The sequence below is a fragment of the Hermetia illucens genome, chromosome 2, assembly GCF_905115235.1.
Source record: "Hermetia illucens chromosome 2, iHerIll2.2.curated.20191125, whole genome shotgun sequence".
Classification (NCBI taxonomy): domain Eukaryota; kingdom Metazoa; phylum Arthropoda; class Insecta; order Diptera; family Stratiomyidae; genus Hermetia; species Hermetia illucens.
In genome coordinates this window covers 110,168,833-110,184,029 of record NC_051850.1, presented here as the reverse complement: position 1 = coordinate 110,184,029, position 15,197 = coordinate 110,168,833, and the positions used below count along the sequence as shown (strand labels likewise).

Below are 15,197 nucleotides of genomic sequence, written 5' to 3'. Positions count from 1 at the left end.
GCTTTTATTTGGCCTCGCACCATGGTCAGGGTCAGCCTGGTAAGTCTTATCAATTTCATTGGGACAGTTTTACTATGGCTATGTTGTCATAGACGACTTTAAAGTCGATGGAAAGATGGTGCAACTGATGTCCATATTCCAGCAGTTTTTCCATCGCTTGCCGCAAAGAGAAAATCTGACATGTTGCTGATTTGCTTGGAGTGAAGCCTCTTTGGTATGGGCCAATGATGTTCTGTTCGTATGGGGCTATTCGGCAAGATAACAGAGAATATCTTATAGATGGTACTCAGCAACGTAATACCTCTATAATTGCTGCACTGCGTGATATCCATTTTTTTATGTATGGGGGAAATAATGCCCCGTTGCGAGTCGTCAGGCATTGATTCGCTGTCCCATGCTTTGAACATCAGTTGTTGAATTACTTGTTGTAATTGGTCGCCTCTTTATTTAACCAATTCGGCTGTAAAACCATGTGTCACAAGTCGGTGGATTTTATGGACCGTTTCTTGTATGCTTGGTGGTGGCAGTATTTGTCCGCCGTCTTCAGTTGCCAGGACCTCTAACTCATCGATATTTTGATTGTTGAGCAGTTCATTAAAATACTCCGGTTGCTCTCTGTACGTTTCGAGTTCACAGACCTGTTGTTACTCCCAGGCTTCCTTTTTCGGTCTGTGAAATCGCTCCTCCGCTCTACGAAGTTCTTGGTGGGTCCCTGGGTGTGCTCGCGTTTTTTGAGAACGGAAGATTATTCGGTATGCAGAATGCTTCCGTTCATCGTCAAACCAGTCGTTCCGACTTTTCTTGCGGCTGCGGTCAAGTATCTTTGTGGCCGTTTCAATGATAACGTTCTTCAAGTGGTTGTGAAGATCATTTTTTGATGCTTCATCTCAGGGCATCTATTAGCTGTGGTTATTGCGGCATCCATTTTCCCCTTATAAGTGTTACGGAGGGCTATGTTGTGGATGATTCATTGTTAACTCTCACGTGATTGTCAGAGGGGATTCTGGGTGGTGTTGTAATTCGAGCCCGGAGCACTATGTCAACGAGATAGTGGTCCGAGTCTATATTGCCCCCTTATATGTTTTTACATTTATCAAGGTTGAGAGGTAGTGACGTTCGATCAGTACGTGGTCGATTTGGTTGAAAGTGATCCCGTCTGGAGAAGCCCACGTATGTTTGTGGACCGCTTTCCGCGCAAACCAGATACTTCCAACAACCAACCAAGTATGATTTTGATATCATACTTGAGAGAGGACTCGAGGGTCCGTTCAACTGCCTCGTAGAAGGTATCTTTCTCCTCTGTGGGGGCGGGAACGTTAATGAGGTTTATATTTCTAAATTTGCCTCGCAACGCAGAGTGCATAGCCATTCGCTTATATTTTGAAAGCCGATGACAGCAGGTTTCATTTTTTAGCTGACTAAGAAACCTACTCCGAGCGCATGGTTTACTGGAAGCCCACTACAATATATGGTGTAATAGTTCTTCTCCAGAAAACCAGTCCCTGTCCAGCGCATCTGCAACGCTGTTACATCAGCCCTATAGTAGGGTTGGGCATTGGTTAGCTACTCAGCAGTATTCGGTCTGTACAGGGAGCGCACGTTTCATGGGAAAGTGCGCAAATCGTTATTCAGTTGTCGTTGCCGGGTTCGTCGTTTTGAAATCCATCCTATCCGAGGCTCCTGGTGTGGTTTCGTAACTTTTCGTTTTCCGTGTAGGGCTGTCAACCTTACCCAACCTCCAACCTGGAGGATCAGTTGATACATTTTATTCCGTTTTTAGGCGCGGTAGACTCGCTTTCATCCGTCATGATAGGACCATCGAGGTTTTATGACTACATTCGAATTCTTTTGTAATGTACGATACGGTGCTGAAGTCGCTGCGTTCTGTGATAGAACTGCCCCTCGACTAATGCAATAACGGATTCCCTTTTGTTACGGGGCTCACCACGTTCAACTTTCCGGGATTTCGCACGGTATCGGAGCACGACTGCGTCACGCTCGTCATCACTCGCATTGAGATGATAGAGTTTTCAATCCCTTCTATTCGATTCGATGAATCGGTTTCATGACCCCGCAATCAAGCGGATCTTGTGAAACCTCTTCGGTTCGTGGCCGACAACTTGTGTAGCACCCCATTTTTGATGGCGGACCGATGCTCGTTAATATTCTCAGTCGGGTTACTCGGGGTATCTGTCGTCCAATCGGTGAGATAGTATTCCCACCGACGAGTAATCATTAAATAGTGACACCTTTCACATTCCCTTCGGCTCCGAAATCTTCTGCTGTTCGCAAAGTGGTCATTCTAAAGTGTTGTTCAATTAAAACCCAACTGACCTTATGACAAGGTCTCCCCTCAAATAATGTGCCTGCAATGATGATGTATTGGAAGCTGGAGAAATATACAAACCTCTCACCATTATCGCTGCGGTCAAGACCGTGCTTTTCCACCATATCCCTGCATACATTCAGATCACCCGTCACGATTACAATGTCACTCTTAGGAAGCTAGCACTTAGGAACTAGCCAGCGAAGGCATCTTAAGCTGCTAATGCTTCGAAAGACCTGAAGTTCGATGCCGCCGCCGGTGGCAACAACGCTTCGCATTCTCTAACGTTTAGCCTCTTGAAGCAGATAGGAGGAGTGCGATGATCAGTTAGTCGGAAAACTCAGTCCAGAGCCGTTTGGCCAAATCCATGATTTGGTGAGAGAGTAGGCAGATGCTACCAGCAAAGTCTATGTATTTGAGAAGTCCTTCGTATAATAATGAACATGGTCGATAACGGAAAGAAAAAATGTCTATAACAAAATGCAACTCTGGTGGACTCCGTTTTTGTCTTGAAGTTCGTATGAGATTTTAACTCGATATACCACGCGACGTTTGTCATCATATGTCCTTCTAGCTTTCCCTGTGTTCTAAATTCCATCCATCATTCGCTCATTCCCGCTCAGATCCAACCACACAGCTTTTTAGCTTTTTACTTTCCTCGGTACCCTTCCACGTCTGTGATTTCAGCCAGGTATTGTAACGTCCTTTCGCGATGTGATCGACAACTTCACCTTTTCCAAAGTTAAAAATATTTCGGTCTAGTGCTCATTGATAACCCAGGGTTGTCTAGAGTTTGCGAAGTTCGCACCGGAAGGGAGCCTTCGTCCTACCAAGCGGGGGCTGGATCATGGCCAGCGTTGAATTAGAATGCCAAAATTATCTAAAGAAACAAATCGGGAATCGAAAGCACACGTCCTTCTATCTTCATGCAAACATACTTCCTCAAACTAAACCTAGGACCATGTCATTCGCTGCTTGTATGCAGCTTCACAGTTCCAAACTTCATACCAAATTTTCTGAAAATAGGCGTCATCTTTTTGAAAAAAGTACGTATGACAGAAACGCAAAGAGACAGAAAGTAAACCGATTTTTATAGTTTTCATTTCCACAAATCCTTGGAAACGCAATCCTCGCTTAAACGCAGTGTGGGCAAGGCACAGCATGTGGGAAAGGGGGGGGGGGGGCAATCCGTACCAAATCAACGGGTGCCCAAAAGATCCGAGGACGAAAATTGTCTTGGATTTTTTATGTAAGGATATTTTGGCGGGATAGTTCCATTGATATAAAGGTTATGTATTATTTAAATCAGGCTAACGAGAGTAGGGAGTAGTAATTTTACGCAAAATTAACGACTTTTATCTAAGATAATTTTGTTAATAATGAAAGCATTTCAACAAAGCTTTGCGGCCTGATGCTATAGACTATCCTATGGCATTTCTATAATGGACTTAAGGTGGGGTGAGGAAGGTTGAAGTTCTTTGGCCCATTGGGGAGTCGAGCAGCCATTAGATGATCGTTTCTTTCAAGGCCGATGTCAGCACACTCTTCGTGTTAAGGACATTAAGGGGACGTTGTTATTATATGGTGCTGAGACATGGATATTATAGAAAATATTATTAAATAAACTTCAAGACTCCGAAATCTGGTTATGCATACTTTTTGTCAAGATAAACTGGAAAAATAAAATAACTAACTGCGGAGCGTTAAGTTAAATAGGATTTCAAGCGGAGATTATGTTCCCTACGTAATGGGGTACTGGATATATAAGAATAACTCAACATGAATCTTCCAGATCAGGAAAATGCATTTGGCAGTAGCCGTCGCCAACAGTCCGACACCAGATCCAGATGTAAAAGCCCAATGCCGCAAAAGGGAGACCGGTAGTCTTCAGAGTCTCATCTCACTTTGCGCGTCAAATTGGAGAAAGCGAGCATTTTGGAGACCGGCGATACCGTTGTCGTAGAATGCGTGCAAGTTCCAAAAAGCAACCATAAACCGCTTTCGATAGTGAGGTCAGGCCCCATTAGAACCGTTATTGTCAGTTCATAAATTTCAATTCCTTTTAGTCGTTTTCCACACCAAACTTCGAGTGTATTCTTAAACTTTATCTCAATCGACTAATTTGGGGGGGGGGGGGGGGACGTTTTCTAATTAGCACAATGGTTTTTCTAATAAGTTAGGCCGTTACATATTTAATTCTACCACTGCAGTTGGGTTGCACGTGGATTTTTAGACAATGTAATAGTAATGACCAAATCAGAGTTAGCCAACGTAACCATTCCTAAAGATCGGTTAAATGCTATAAATATAATTAAAAATATATCTGTATAAACTTTGAAATATTTGAGATTGTTTCAATATCCTTCATGAAAGAACATCTTCAAAATGGCGAACCAAGTAAATTAGGTGTGCATCGGAGAATTCAACACACTCAAAATAGCTGCTCGTATATGTATATTTAAAGCTAAATCATTGACTTCACATAATTTCATTCTAAATTTCTGACATTTTGGATTATATATAATAGCGTAAAACAAAACAAAAATAAATCGTGATTTTGGTGAAATTAATTCAATAATTATACTCGGGGTCTAAGCTAAGTTATTCACTTCGCTGCTGCAATAAATCTTGCAAATACACTGGAGGGTCTCGAGCTATCAAAGCAACTAATATCCTGCAAAATAGAAATAGTCGAAGTTTAGCTGCTAAAATCGTCCTGATCACGAATATATACAAACCTCGTCATTCAAGGTGACAGGATCGAAGCAGAACTGTTTGGAGCTGGGGTCTTTAGTTGTGCTGCAAATTTGGTTGGTAGGACATCTGTGCTCCACATCCGATGGCTGCTCGTTTCCATAACACAAGGAGAACGTGTTTGAACTTCGGCAAGCAAAACGATTGGTAGCTGAACATTTTCCACATTTAGTTTCGCAGGTAGCGGCTCCTTTGGGAATGGTAGTGGCATTTACACAAATGGTGAAATTGTCGGCACAGACCATTCCAGTAGGACAGCTGTGTCGTCCAGGAAGTGCTCGGCTCGCTGGAAATAGTAGGAGACGTGTAATATGTCACAATATTATATTATGCAGTGTTTACTTGTAGCCTTTATGAATATAGAATAATAAGGTCCTTCAGTGCTGGAGAAATCAAGTGTGCAACGCTAGCTATACCGGAAGATTGGCACAAAGGTGTGATTATTTGTACATATAAACAAGTAGGAAATCGGGTGCGATGCTTCAGGTATGAAGAGTTTGATGATTTAATACTCATATTTTACTTTCACTGATGTAGTTTTCAGCTAGAATCTCCACTTCAATGTTAGACTGACATTCTGTGTATATCTTACGGTGGAGGTTATTTCCCTGCGTGTTGGGTTAATGCCCAATAACTGCTGTGATGACCAAAGGCGGGCCACTGAGTTATCACTTATTTGGAACAGAAATGAACGCTTCACTGAGAAGAAAACGGCCGAGGAGGCAGCTTATAAAAGGATGTTGCTCCCGTTAGTATTCTCCTGTGTGCCAAAGCTTATCTAAACCTCTATGGAGTCAAGTGCTCGGCAATTCTGTTAGAGATGACAATAAAGTATATTGTTTTACTTGGTCATCAATCACAACTTTTTCGAGCCCAACCTCAGATCTAATGAAAAGTTATCACGGAAGGGTAGTTTTTCTTCTCTTTCTCTCTTCGTTTTGGACATACACGAGGGATACCACCCCAATCCCCTCAAAAGGCATACGAAGGTTTTCATATTGCTTTTCTTAGAAGGCGCCGCCGTAGCCGCTCCGGAGCTCGGTTCAGAAAGATGGAGGGATATATGGCTTCAACCTGAATGGCTTCACGCCACCGCAGTATTTCAGCAGATAGGTGAGGAAAATACGAAATAAAACGCAAACCCAAAAATGAGGAGAAGGAGGAATTACGTACTGGGCCTTAGGCACGGATAACCGGTGGCAGTCGCCTGGTTTGGTAACTGGGCCGGGCTTTCATAATGGACGGGACGGCGTCGAAATTGCAAATCGTGGGCGGTTCGACATCTAGGCGCCACGATGACCAGAAGCGTGGCTCCGCTTGCTGAAGCTGTTTCGCCACAATCGGATGAAGTGAACTGAGAAGATAAACATGTTTATCATCCGCTCGTACTGCGAAATAATGACGGCGGAGTTTTGTGCAATTCACGTCCGTGATTGTTCACCGATTCGCAGACCAGTGCCTCTTTGTTACTGGTAGCGACAAAATCCCGGCCCTCATCGACTTGAAGTCATCGCGTAAACTGGTGACAAAGAGTGGATGGAGCAGAGCCAATGGCATCAAGAACACCACGCCACACTGCCGCTAACAGTTTCAATACTCGCCGAAGTACTCTTCTCCGCCATTCAGCTGAAGTCTCCGCTGAGGTTAGAAACGAATTCCAAAGCGCATATACAGGGTTCCCAAAAATGGACCACGTATTCCCAGGCCCTATGCATCTCCAGCAATTCCGAAAATTCTATCTTAAATCAATGATGACATTGCATCGCAGCTATGTGCTAAAATGTTGCTGTTACAACCACAATCATCTGTGCATTGTGGTACAGCTGCGGCGGTCAGAAGATTCATTTTTACGTTATTGGTATGAGTGACCTAAGAGATTGACCATGAAAAATTCGTCTGGAATGTCGGCGGGACTAATTAAGGCAGTCAATTTAGGAAAATGAGCTCTGGCAATGCCAGCAGTTGAGTGAAATATAAAGTGCAGAGGGTTTACAGGAGCTATGCCATCTTCAGTGAGACACCTTTCATTGAAATTCTGGACACACTAAAAAAGGAACTTTCTGTCGTAGGCAATTAGCGAAACCCACTCCAAACGTGTCCGGAATGCAACATACGCGAGGAACCAGCGGAGTTCTTTCTGATCACTCGACCGATTCCAACAAAGTGTCCAGACAGTACAGTTTTCGGTGACAGAAGCGAAAGAATATTGGGTTGGGGGTTATCCGTTCAGCAGCAGCATTCTGAGTGCCACCAAAAACACCCGCCCAAGCGGAGGCTTGACGAGCCATAAGCAGCTCGAAGAACTGGAGAGATCCTGCTCTGGATTGGATGCATAATTTGTGGTATAAAAAATTTAGCATAAATCAAGTCATGAGCCTGCTGGAGCAATTTTCACTGTTCTCTACTGCAGGAAGTGACTTCCTTGTCCATAAAAAGGACACGGTGCAGGACACCGCGGAGGCAAGATCGATTACTTGCTTACCAACCCTCTACAAATTATATATAACGTTATATAACGTTCATTATTAATGGAAGGGTTAATGCGCATTTCAAGACCAACAACATTCTGTTTGAAGAACAAGAGAATTGCCGAGTCGGGTAGAATTTGAATTTATTCACTATCCCTTCACTGGTTTATGCATTCTGAATATTGCCATGGACGAACCCCGATCTGGAAAACTTCCAGCGATGAATATGAACTACTATGTCAAAATTCCACATGCATGATCCAAGCTCTGCCGTGGAGCGAATGAACTTGCCTCGTCACTTCGGAGGCAGGGGTGTGATGGACGTGGCGGCACAACATCACCTCCAACTCGACTCGCTGTGCGCTTATTTTTACAGCCAAGAGGAGGTGAGTCCGTTGCACACGGCTGTTCGTATCAATCAATCTACTATCATTCAATCCTCTGAGTGGGGTGAAGTCATGCCAAAGTGCATTGATGAATGGAAGTTGAAGGCAATGCACGGTAAACACATGAACTGGCTTTGGCAACCATTTGTCGATTTGCATTTGTCGAACAGATGGCTGTGAGCTTGGGAGCTCTTCCCTGAGACGGAGAGATTTATGTGTACCATTCAGTTTGGAGTGGTCGCCACTCGAGCTTATGAGAAGCTCATAATGAAGGAGCGGGTTGAGAACGATCAGTGCAGAATGTGTGGTGTGGCATTAGAGACATTGGATCATCTCATTTCTGTTCAGGAATGGCACCGATGAAATACACGAACAGCGATAATGCTGTATGTAAGGTTCGTCAAACCCTTGCGTACAAACATGGGCTAATCATGGGAACATGTTTACCAATATGAGCCGCAAACAGTACTTGGTAGTTCTGCTTACAGTATGTATTGGGATTGGAAAGCTCCAACTGACTGCCACATACCGCACAAGAAACCTGGCGTACTGTTAGCTGACAAGACGGGCCACGACGTTGTTATTAAGGTTTTTTTTATTCGTCATAAGTAACATTGAACAGAAAACGTGGAGAAGAACTATGGAGTCATTGGCCCGGGAAATCAAAGAAATTTGGCGTCTCCCTCACGGTTTCCTTTGATGTCCTGGGACTCTGACGCAGTCTGGTTCAAACTATGCAGAAGTACACCATTTTGCATACCTGCTTGATGTCGCGGGGAGTTCTCGATGGATTCTCTCATGAATCTACCACCGGCTATCAACGCCTTTTTATCGTGAAAGTAAGTAGAATCGTCCAAGTCTAAATGTTTGGCACATAGTGCTACTATTAAATGAAATTCAGCTTCTGCCGAAATTGTGACAACTTGGAAAAGATGCCAGTTTTGCCTGTTGGCTGGAGTTCTCCGTCTGGCTGCGTATACTCGTCAAAGCAGACTTTACAGTAGATGACCTGCTGCCTAACGCTCGTGTCTCGCTATTACTGAACCAGGTCCTTAGCATGCCACCCAGCGATATTCGTCCACCCTGGTCCCTACAGCTGCAAGTGGGCGCAACTGCACACCAACTGGCTTGATATGTTTTTGCTAAAGCTATCGGAATAATGGTGGAAATCCGGTAATTTTTGTCACAAATACTTTTCTACTGCCAATAAGATAGCATACAACTCCGCCTGGAATAACCATAATTTGGTTTTTAAATTAACATGTCAGTTCCTTACTTGGATTTTCCAAGAACACCTCAGAGTCCCAGTTTTCCACAACTGACCCGTCGGTGAAAATTATGGCGTCTGTAATCTCAAAATGCTCTTAACCAGTAGCAGCTTTCTGCGGGGAAGTTCAGTCTGGATTACCAGACGATGCCTACTTAACCAAAATGGGCTTTATTATGGACGCATGCGTCAAAATAACTCTGTTGGTGTTACCTAACGCAATCCTATAGCACTAGAGCAATCTGCAGGATTTCTGATATCCCTCCTTACTTCTACATTATCGTGGAGTCGAGATGCGTCCTTAAATAATGTATTGTTTGCACCAGTTGGATGAGTAACATGTGTAATTATATTACCTAGCTTTACTAGTGAACATAACAATACACATGCATGTAGTATCATACTGTGTTCGCACACTTGTCTATAATTATTACGGCTAGTAAGAGAACCCTAGTATACTAGTCTTTCCAGTAGAAAGAATGTTAGACACTTTGGTCGAAAGTTTTTGGATCCGTGTAAGTGGGTTTCCCTGTTTTCTCTGAGCTTTTTTGTGTACCTGCCGCTCCCTCTCGCCCCCCATTCTCCGGTAAGGGCCGCCATGTCAGGGGATGGCACCTTGATCCCATTGGCCTTATTCCTGATCGGAATGAAGAAAGTGGTTTCATTACCCAAGTTGAGGATCTGCTCAAACCTTCGTGGAGCTTTTGCTGGGCCTCTCGATTATGCCGTGATGGAACTCAAAAGGTAGCATATCCGCATTAGAATTTTCGAATCACATCAAAATCTCCAGGCCAGTCCAAATCACGTAGTTAGGAATGATGATAGTCGTCACCAACATACAGAAAAAAACTTGCAGAATACTTGCAATAACGCCATCGGATACGTGTATGATCCTACAAAGAATAAAACTTAACGTAGTTGCAGGGTTAGTTAAAGTCCGAATGGTGCCAGTCTGCTCAAGAGCACTACAGTGTAAATTATTACAAACTGTAGGTGATTGTCCGGGACATTCCTGCCGGTTGTGGCAGGCGGCCGCAACCCAAAAGGAATAGCGATCGAATTGGTGAGTCAGAAATATCACCGTATAATTAAGGCATGTGACGCTACAGTGCCTCAACAGCGTTTGTTCCACGGCATTAAACTAAACCTCTGGTAAAATCAAGGAATCTAATGTTAATAATATTTTGTTTGTAAGCGCATGCTTTCCTGAAGGACAAGAAATGGAGCCAAACCAATAGGAGTTGGAAGAAGATTACCGAGATATTAGAAAAAGATCATACGTGTAAGCCAAATGCTGCTACAGATAGCTCAGCATTGAGGCTTGTAGAACTCTTTCGGTGGCTATCTATAATACAAGGTTCTAATGAATAAAATGCGAGGGAGCATTGCCTTAAGTAATGTTCCCGCGGCTCTAGTTCAAAAGAACAACTCTTGTCTTCTCAATTCTATCATACTGTGTCTAGCTTGTGTACTGCACACAGTCAAAAGTGCCGTATAAATTATAGATTTGGTAACGTCATCTTGTATAAGCCCAGGAAGAATCTGAAGAAAGATACTTCGTGGGACATAGCAGGTTTAAAGCCTCCCTGAATGAATCGTAGAGGTCATAGATGCCGATTGGTCATGAGCGAAGAGAGACGCGGGCCTGCTGCCGATTAAGAAGGAAAAGCTTGATACCGAGACTTGGATTTCTTAGCGCTCAAGATGGACAATGAGTCCCAGGAAAGTGCCATGTCGGAGGATGACACTCCGATTTTAGAGAGGAGCCCCAAGCATTTGTGGAGCCACTGTCCAGCATTAAGATAGCTCATGTGAACCTCCTCTATGCAAAAGTTACCTTTGCAGTAATTGCAAGGGAAATTTCCAAGGACAACACTGTAATAGTATTAGCTGTAGAACCCTGGGTGTACCGGGGCAGAGTCGTGATCCGTAAGGAAGGTATGATCTGGAAGGAAAACGTCTGCGATTCCCATTGTAAAAAACCAAGAGCGTGCATCATTCTTAAATTCCTAAATTCTTAAATTCTCAAATACTAGAAATGGAAAGCGCTACCACTTCTCCTGTGATGAGCAAACGCATAACAAGATCTGAGGAAGCAGCGACATCAATTGAAGAGCTGAACATCTTCCTGATTTTATCCTTAGCAATAGGTTAGAAATATAGAATGTAGAAAACACGCAAACATTTGTGAGTAGCACCAGGAATTAATCATGCTTCTACGGAAACTTTTACCAATGGGCCAATCGGGAACTGGAAGGTTACGGAAGAACCCTCTATCGGAGGATAGAATCACAGAATAATAATATTTAATATTGAGATCAACTCTGAATTAGAAGGAATTGAATGAATCCCGGGAGGCCAGATTGGGATTCCAATATAAGGCATAAGAGGTGCGCAGAATGAACTGGTGGTCAAAGAGCTCAAAAGCCAGTTGCCTGGCTAAGACAGTCGCTGAATCAGTACCCTGGTGGAACTTTGTGTAGCATCAATCAAAATCATGCTTCCAAATAAAAGAGGAGTTTTGCACACAATAAATAAAATTAATTATATACAAAACTTTGATTCGGCGATATGATGTCGAGTTCTTAGATGCATCTTAAGCCTTGTGAGCGAGAGTAGCTTATAGGAACTTTTATGCAACATACGTCTTATATATCAAGATTCAGATCATGGAAAAAAGATTTGCCTGATCCGTATTTGAAGGCTGACCACTTGAAAACCCCAAAACAAATTAGAAGGTTCGATGTCCGTTGCGATCAACCGGGAAACACGGAACCGAGAATTTTGGAGTTGACAGATGGATTTAGAACTGCGGTACTATAGAAAAACAAGTCGGAAAACCGGAAGCTGGACGCTTCAGGTACGAAAGGTTTTGTGTATTTCTTGATACGTAGCACGCAATATATCCATGTATTATGTGAGAGTATCCACTTTCGGGTGATATTGACATTCATAGTCTTCAATTTTCAAAGAAGCAACAACTTTGACTTATTATAACTTTGTTAGTAATAGTGCGATTTCCACCAAACTTGGTAAGATCATGCTCTATATTATAGCCTATATCACTGCAAAATTTCGTAGTGCTAGGATGAACGTAAGGGGGCTTTCCAGCCAATTACAAAAAACTACAGTAATATATTATTATTAACTTTATTTGAACAGGTATCGGTATGGAAGGTATTTAGAAGCCTAGGCACCATATAGTGGCAGCCTTCTGATTTTTTTTTTCAGATCTTTCGGTTGGGTAGTTTCTGAGAATGGCCCCTTAAAGAAATGGTCACTTTCAACCCCCCGAACTCCCCACCCTTCCAATGAATGTCAAAGCTAAGACCGGCTTCGAAAAGTACTAATCGAAGTCTTTAATTGGATACCCCACATGACTATATTTGATGAAAAAAAATTGTACACCCCCCTTTTGCATGTATGGAGACCCCCCCTTAAATTCAAAGTAATAGGATGTAACTCACTGTATCTGTGAGCGTTCACAGTTCCCACCTTTCTACCAAATTTGGTGTCAATCGCTATAACCGTCTCCGAGAAAAATGCGTGTGACGGACAGACAGACGGACAGACAGACTGACAGACAGTAAACCGATTTTAATAAGGTTTTTTGTTTACACAAAACCTTAAAAAGATGGAGTACATTCCTAACGATAACGTTTGTTCACTTTGTAAAAATGGGAACACAACACTTTAAATTATTGTGTGTCACGTACATACTTAGATACAGATACGAATCATAAGCGCTACCCCTTATTTCGACTCAAATCCACAAACTACCGTTGCTTATACCAAGTAATGATAGCAACTTCTTCTCGTGGCACCTGGCAGGTGGTCTCAAAAGATCGATGGCTTTCTTGCCAATACCATAGATGGCATGTTAAAAACACAATTACGAAAAGGAAACTCCATTTATGTTACTACTCTAAAACATTTCGGTGCAAAAACACACCAATCGACACCATTTACCTTGTATAAACATACATTCTCAAAGTGATGGACACTGCCATTGGGTGGTCTTTTTAAGGTAGCAAAATATACTTTCTATATATGGTGGCAACGTCAGCACCGAAGACGAATCAACCAACAACATCAAACCGCACTGGTCAAACACGAAGAAGAATAAGGATAGGAAAATACAACTTTGAGATCGTTGACAATTTCTCCTATTTAGGGTCGAAAATCACAACCGATAACAGCTACGATGATGAAATCCGCGCACGGTTGTTGTCAGCCAACAAAGCCTATTTCAGATTACAAAGACTGTTCCGCTCGAAACGTCTCACCATAGGGTCAAAGCTGTTATTGTACAACTGTAAGACAGTGAATTTTGGGTTCTTAGCAAGAAAAATTGCGAACTCTTGGCCGCGTTCGAGAGAAGAATCCTCCGAAGAATTTTTGGCCCCCTACATGAGGATGGACGATTCCGTAGCCTACATAATGAGAAATCTATTAGCGATACTATGACCGTCCGGTTGTGGATAAAATCCTGTTCAATAGGTTACGGTGGGCGGGTCACTTAATCCGTATGGATGAGGATGATCAAACCCGGAAATTCTATAAGGGCAATATCTATGGTAGAAAAAGAAGACGAGGCAGACCCTGCCTGATATGGAGCGATGCCGTAGGTCAGGACGCCAGACAGCTTTTAGGGATATCGAATTGGTGGACCTCGGCCCAAAACCGGGATGTCTGGATTTCCTTATTAAGGCAGGCCTAGACCGGATACCGGTTGTTGCGCCGTTGATGATGATGAAAGTATACTTTCAGCAAACTCATTTCTGAATTAGGACTTGCGGTCTAGTAGTACAATTCATAGAGAAGAATAGTGCCTCCATCAGCTCGAATAGGTGAAGCAATTGAATTTCAAATTGTCGCAACTAGGACAAATAAAAATCCTTCCATGAATATGACGATATAAGGTTCATGAGAGTCCTCACAGAGTCCTTTATCCTTACAAATCCCTGGTATCGAAGTTCGACACGTAGAAGCTGCCGTTACGTCAAAATGGATAACAGGATTTCCACTAATCTTAAATAGAGCTGCTAGCCCCACAATCCGATATATTTGTCGGCAGGTTCCAATCCCAACTGTAGTGTAGGTGAGGCTTCATTCTCCACACTCCACCACCCGTTATTGAGGGCAGAAAATTGTAAATCCAGTGAATGATACCTATTCTCTGAAGATTCACTGCCTTGTATACATGTTATGCGTTTTTCGTTCATGTACCTTGAGAATGGGTTCTGTAAAGGTTTTAGCAAGCAAACTCCGTATTTCATAATTTCTAATGTTCAAGAAGGCACTGATCTAGCCGAATAATTCTTGAGGTATGCGGAGGACAATAAACACTTTCGGTACATATTCGGTTTTCTACAGGATACTCTTTTTCCATAAAGGCAAAAACATAAGAGAGCAGGAAAATTGTTTGTATGAAAATTACCATGATCACAGAATGAGAAGGTTGCATCGTCCATGCACATTGCTCCTGAATGAACACCACAAACTCCACAAGCACTAATTGCAAACGCTGAGCTCACAAAAAGTGGCAGGAGGAATATCTGCAATGGAAGAATTGAATATTTCGTAATAATAAAAAATGAATTTTAGCTTACAGCAAGGAATCTCATCCTGTATGCACAAATTTTAACACTTTCACCGCACAGTAACTTCAGCTCCAACGAACCAACTGAACGAACTTGAAGATCACCTCTTATATTTTATGGAGTTTTCCTTATCTGAAATTTTACTTGGTGGTTAGATAAAATTAATTCCGAATATAATAATACGCCGGGAACCTCACAGTTGCTATCAAGGGTTTTGTAGGGGTTTGTGAAATCAGGAATTCACATGGAACGACGAGGTGTGATGGTTTCACGTTTTATTCTTCACTAAGAAGGTCAACGACCTACTAGTACTCTACGATCCCAGAATAAATTATACTTACTCCATAAATGAGCAATCCGCCAATCTGTAGTTTATGTCTACCACAAATCATC

General features: G+C 42.7%; 1 protein-coding gene across 1 annotated transcript; it reads right to left on the bottom strand.

Moving 5' to 3' along the window:
* Positions 1 to 4,762: 4,762 nt before the first annotated feature.
* LOC119649804 lies at positions 4,763 to 14,936 on the bottom strand. The gene is made up of 4 exons (XM_038052115.1): positions 14,814 to 14,936; positions 14,642 to 14,759; positions 5,065 to 5,366; positions 4,763 to 5,000 (listed from the first exon to the last, which is right to left on the bottom strand). Exons 1-4 carry the CDS (start codon positions 14,826 to 14,828, stop codon positions 4,932 to 4,934), a joined length of 504 nt encoding a protein of 167 aa, XP_037908043.1. The 5' UTR covers positions 14,829 to 14,936; the 3' UTR covers positions 4,763 to 4,931.
* Positions 14,937 to 15,197: the final 261 nt, after the last annotated feature.